Source organism: Bombina bombina, chromosome 11 (assembly GCF_027579735.1).
Source record: "Bombina bombina isolate aBomBom1 chromosome 11, aBomBom1.pri, whole genome shotgun sequence".
In the NCBI taxonomy this organism is placed as follows: Eukaryota; Metazoa; Chordata; class Amphibia; order Anura; family Bombinatoridae; genus Bombina; species Bombina bombina.
Genome location: NC_069509.1, coordinates 112,803,703 through 112,809,702, shown reverse-complemented (window position 1 = coordinate 112,809,702; position 6,000 = coordinate 112,803,703). Strand labels below are relative to the sequence as shown.

Genomic DNA, 6,000 nt, shown 5'->3' with positions numbered 1-6,000 from the left:
GGAAAGCCTGACCAGATAGAAGGTTCCTTGGCAGCGTTTCTTCCCGACTTGTCCTTGGCTAAAAGAAAAACGTGGCGAAATCCATGGAGACGGTCTTATCACAAACGCAAAAAAGCAGAGTAAGACAAATACTATTACCGTTTGTCTAGCTGATAAAAAAAAAGGGACATGATACCCAAATATTGAAGCAATTTAAAGTAATACAGCATAGCTTTAAAAAGCTGACTAGAAAATATCACCTGAACATCTCTATGTAAAAAAGGAAGATCATTTGCCTCAAAGTTTCCTCAGTAAACACATCCCATTGTAAAGAGACTTTAAGCAGCCAATTAGGATGCTAGTCCCAGGTAGGGATGATGGGCGAATGTTTCTAAAAATTTGAAATTTTAAATTAAATTTTGATACATTCGTTCGAATCGATTTTAGAATGTTTATATAAAATTCTAATATTCTATTTTCGATTTTTTTCGTTTTAGAATTTTTCAATAAAATTTGAAAATATTCATTCGAATAATAGAATGTTTAGCTATGTATTCATTCAATTTCGAAATGTAGCATTCAAATTCGAAATGGTATTTATAGTCTACAACTGTGTTTTATAAATGTAATATTCGAATTCAAAGTGACATTCAAAAACTGTAAATAACATCAGATAATATAATTTTTAAGAATATTCGTTCTTATCAACATTCTATTACGTAAATCGAATTTCTACAATAATATTCGTTCTAACATTCGAATTCGAACATAAACAAATTTGCCCATCCCTAGTCCCAGGACTTGCAAGGGATCGTGCATCTGGCATGTGCAGACACATTCATGTTATTTTCCAATTCAGTTTAAAGGGACAGTCAAGTCCAAAAAAAACTTTCATGATTTAAAAAGGGAATGTAATTTTAAACAACTTTCCAATTTACTTTTATCACCAAGAGGTTCATATGCTAATTTCTTAGACCTTAAATACTGCCTCTAATCTGAATGCATTTTGACCACTAGAGGTCATTAGTTCATCTGTTTCATATAGATAACATTGAGCTCATGCACGTGAAGTTACCCTGGAGTGAGCACTGATTGGCTAAAATGCAAGTCTGTCAAAACAACTAAAACAAGGTGGCAGTTAGCAGAGGCTTAGATACAAGGTAATTACACAGGTAAAACGTGTAATTGTATAACAGTGCTGGTTATGCAAAACTGGGGAATGGGTAATAAAGGGATTATCTTTCTTTTTAAACAACAAATTATTATTATTTATTTTCTCAACATGCAGATCACAGTAGCTGAAGAATAACTGTTCACAAAGCACTTACTATTGTGAAATTAAGATAGTTTGAGGTAAAAACATAATTTATGAAAGAACTTACCTGATAAATTCATTTCTTTCATATTAGCAAGAGTCCATGAGCTAGTGACGTATGGGATATACATTCCTACCAGGAGGGGCAAAGTTTCCCAAACCTTAAAATGCCTATAAATACACCCCTCACCACACCCACAATTCAGTTTAACGAATAGCCAAGAAGTGGGGTGATAAGAAAGGAGCGAAAGCATAAAAAAATAAGGAATTGGAATAATTGTGCTTTATACAAAAAAATCATAACCACCACAAAAAGGGTGGGCCTCATGGACTCTTGCTAATATGAAAGAAATGAATTTATCAGGTAAGTTCTTACATAAATTATGTTTTCTTTCATGTAATTAGCAAGAGTCCATGAGCTAGTGACGTATGGGATAGCAGATACCCAAGATGTGGAACTTCCACGCAAGAGTCACTAGAGAGGGAGGGATAAAATAAAGCCAGCCAATTCCGCTGAAAAAATAATCCACAACCCAAATCAAAAGTTTTAATCTTATAATGAAAAAAACTGAAATTATAAGCAAACGAATCAAACAGAAACAGCTGCCCGAAGTACATTTCTACCAACAACTGCTTCAGAAGAAGAAAACACATCAAAATGGCAGAATTTAGTAAAAGTATGCAAAGAAGACCAAGTCATTGCTTTGCAAATGTGATCAATAGAAGCTTCATTCTTAAAAAGCCCAGGAAGTAGAAAGTTACCTAGTAGAATGAGCCGTAATCCTCTGAGGCGGGAATCCACCCGACTCCAAATAAGCATGATGAATCAAAAGTTTAACCAAGATGCCAAATAAATGGCAGAAGCCTTTTGATCTTCCTAAAACCAGAAAAGATAACAAATAGACTAGAAGCCTGTCTGAAATCTGAATAGCTTTAACATAGGATTTCAAAACTCTTACCATATCCAAAGAATGAAAGAATCTTGCCAAAGAAGTCTTAGGAAAACAATAATTCCTCCCTAATGTAGTTAGAATTTACAACTTTAGGTAAGAATTGAAATGAGGACAGCAAAAATCACCTTACCCTGATGAAAAAATCAGAAAAAGGAGATTCACAAGAAAAAACAGATAATTCAAAAACTGTTCTAGCTGAAGAGATGTCCAAAAAGAACAATACTTTCCATGAAAGTAATTAATGTCCAGAGCAAGCATATGCTCAAATAGAAGAGCCTGAAAAGCCTTCAGAACCAAATTAAAACTCCAAGTAGGAGAAATTGGCTTAATGACGGGTTTGATACAAATCAAAGCCTGAACAAAATGATGAATATCAGGAAGCAACACTGTCTTATTCTGATGAAAAATCAGAAAAGGAAATTCACAAAAAAGAGCAGATAACTCAGAAACTCTTCTAGCAGAAGAGATAGCCAAGAGGAACAATACTTTCCAATAAAGTAATTTAATGTTCAGAGAATCCATAGGTTCAAACGGAGGAGCCTGCAAAGCCCTCAGCACCAAATTGAGACTCCAAAGAGGAGAGATTAATTTAATGACAGGCTTGATACGAACCAAAGTCTGTACAAAACAATGAATATCAGGATGATTAGCAATCTTTCTGTGAAAAAAGAACAGAAAGAGTAGAAATTTTTCCTATCAAGGAACTGAAAACAAAACCTTATCCAAACCAACCGGAAGAAATTATAAAATTCTAGGAATTCTAAAAGAATGCCAAGAAAATTGAGAAAAACACTAAGAAATGTAGGTCTTCCAAACTCGATAATAAATCTTTCTAGAGACAGATTTACGAGCCTGGAACATAGTATTAATCAATGAGTCAGAGAAACCTCTATGACTAAAAATCAAGCGTTCAATCTCCATCCCTTCAAATTTAAAGATTTGAGATCCTGATGGAAAAATGGGCCTTGAGAAAGAAGGTCTGTTCTTAACGGAAGAGTCCAAGGTTGGCAACTGGCCATCCAAATGAGATCCGCATACCAAAACCTGAAAGGCCATGCTGGAGCCACCAGCAGTACAAACAAACACTCCATTAGAATTTTGGAAATCACTTTTGGAAGAAGAACTAGAGGCGAAAGGATATAGACAAAATGATAATTCCAAGGAAATATCAATGCATACACTACTTCCGCCTGAGGATCCCCGGACCTGAATAGGCCCCTGGGAAGTTCTTTATTCAGATGAGATTCCAACAGATCTATTTCTGGAAACCCTTACATCTGAAAAATTGAAAAAAATATCTGGGTAAGAGAGACCATTCTCCCGGAAGTAAAGCTTGATTAACAGAGATAATCCACTTCACAAATGTCTATACCTGGGAAAAAGACCACAGAATTTAGATAGGAGCTGGATTTAACCGAAGCAAATATCAGAGATACTTTTGTCCCAGCCTAAGGACTGATAGTCCCACCCTGATGATTGACATATACCACAGTTGTGACATTGTCTGAAAAACAATAAACGTCTCTTCAAAAAAAACTAACTGAAGAACTCTGAGAATGCACAGAGTTCTAAAATATCAAATGGTAATCTCACCTCCTGAGATTTCCAAACCCCTTGTGCTGACAGAGATCATCAGACAGCCTCCCAACCAAAAAGACTGACATCTGTAGAGATCATGGTCCAGGTTGAAAGAAACAAAGAGACCTGTAAAACTAAATGAAGGTGAACTTAACCATCAAATCAAGATAGTTAAACATTAGGATCTGAAGATTTAAAATGTGAAATCCTAGAATCCCGGCACCATTATTCAGCATAAAAAACTGGAAAGGTTTTCCATGAAAATGAGCAAAGGGAATTGAATCCAACGCTGCAGCCATAAAACCTAAAACTTCCATGCATATATAGCAACGGAAGGAAATGAGACTGAAGGTACCGACAGACGGAACCCAATAAAATTGTCACTTGTCTGATTAGAGACAAAGACAGTGACCCAAACTATCTGGAAACCTAAAAAAGGTGACCCTTGTGTGAGGAATCAAGAGCTTTTGAAAAAAAGATCCTCTAACTATGTCCTGAAAGAACAAAGTTGAATCATATGAGATTCCGCAGCCTCAGAAAATAATCTGAATGAAAACAGAAAATGAAGATATGCATCTATTGTATCTAATGAAAACAAATAATGCCATCACTGACCAACAAAAGGCAGAATAGTTTTGAATAAAACCCCAAAACCCAGTTCCTAAAAATGGAACTGGAAGAAATACCCCAGAAGATTCCAGGACTGAGCAGCGTTTGAACCCCAACGGGTGATCAGCCGCACTTCAACATTATCCCAAAATATATAGGACCGAAACACACTTAACGAAAGTGTTAGCCTTACTGGAATAGCTGGAATATCATAGAGAAAAAAGACTTCTGACAGACTGTTTACTCTGAACTTAATTCTGTGCCCAAAATCAAAGAAATTTGCAAAACAACAAATTTCAAAAAAATCTTAACCTGCCCCTTACCAGCCAAACTGGAATACGGCACATACATTGCAATTTTAGGGAGCTGATTTTGAACTAAAAGATTTCCAATTAAAAACATGTTACTTGGGAATTTGTTCCTTAAAAAAAAAAAAAAAAACACACTGAAATAAGCTTAAAGTTTTAGTCTTAGAACTCAATCTTGAAGCCCAGAGTAACAGTTAAGAATTAAATCCAATTATAAACCAAATAATTGATTATTTTAGAAAAAAAGAAATATGGATTTTTAGAAATCACAAAATTCTTCTAGCTAAAACAGCTAAAGACATAGATTAAACCTCATTTGCAAAAATATTTAATAAAATGAAGACACAAATGAAACTATTAGCATGATAACCCAGTTAAAGGACCAGTCAACACACTGAACTTGCATAACAAATGCAAAACAACAAGACAAATGCAACAGCACCTAGTCTAGTAGATTTTGTCCCTTTAACAATGCTAAAATAAATCATAATCTGATACTTGATCTTAAAGTAAACAGAAAAATGAAGCAATTGCAACATCATTCAAATATATCAGAGGTCCAAGAAAAGAACCTGAAAATAAATAATTTTCCTTAAATAAGATACAACCATCTAAAGGAAAATAAATACTATTTTGCTATAGAAACAATAGCATAATTAGCAGGAGTAGAGATAGCCCCCATTAAATTGGAGAACCCTCAACATTGAAATTAACTGCCGGCAAAGAATATAGTTTAAAACCTTTGAAGAAGGAATAAAAGAAAATTCTCAGACTATTCCATTCCCTAGTATGAGGAACTGGAAAAAAACCTCTGAAAACACAGAAGAATAAATAAGCAGAAATAGTATTAGCTAGTCTTGAAATATAACTAGTTACCTTAATATCCAAAATAATCAACACCTTTTCAACAAAGAATAAAATGTACTTTAATATAAAAAAAAAAAAAAAAAAAGTAGATTTGTTAGTGTCAATATCCGATGAAGAAAATTCTGAATGAGAAAAAACATCATCAGAGAAGGATAAATCAGTATGTTGTTGGTCATTTGAAACTTCAATAATTAAAAAAGAAGTTTGAAAAAGACCTAAAATTTTTATTAGAAGGCACGATGTCAGACAAAGCCTTTAAAATAGAATCAGAAAAATAATCTTATAAATCTTCTAAGTATTTCTTGTACATAAGATGTAAAAAGATTAGCAATATATAAAGCATACATACTAATGGATTCTGCATGTAAAAGTTTATCATGATAACTTATTA

At 34.0% G+C, this 6,000-nt stretch overlaps 1 protein-coding gene across 1 annotated transcript in view; it reads left to right on the top strand.

Moving 5' to 3' along the window:
* Positions 1 to 6,000, top strand: part of FAM20C (FAM20C golgi associated secretory pathway kinase) — a 424,759-nt gene that overhangs the window by 319,462 nt on the left and 99,297 nt on the right. Inside the window, exon 6 of the mRNA XM_053694808.1 lies at positions 1 to 119. This exon is cut by the window's left edge and continues 62 nt beyond it. Coding sequence (XP_053550783.1) covers positions 1 to 119 — 119 coding nt within the window. The remainder of the gene's footprint in view (positions 120 to 6,000) is intronic.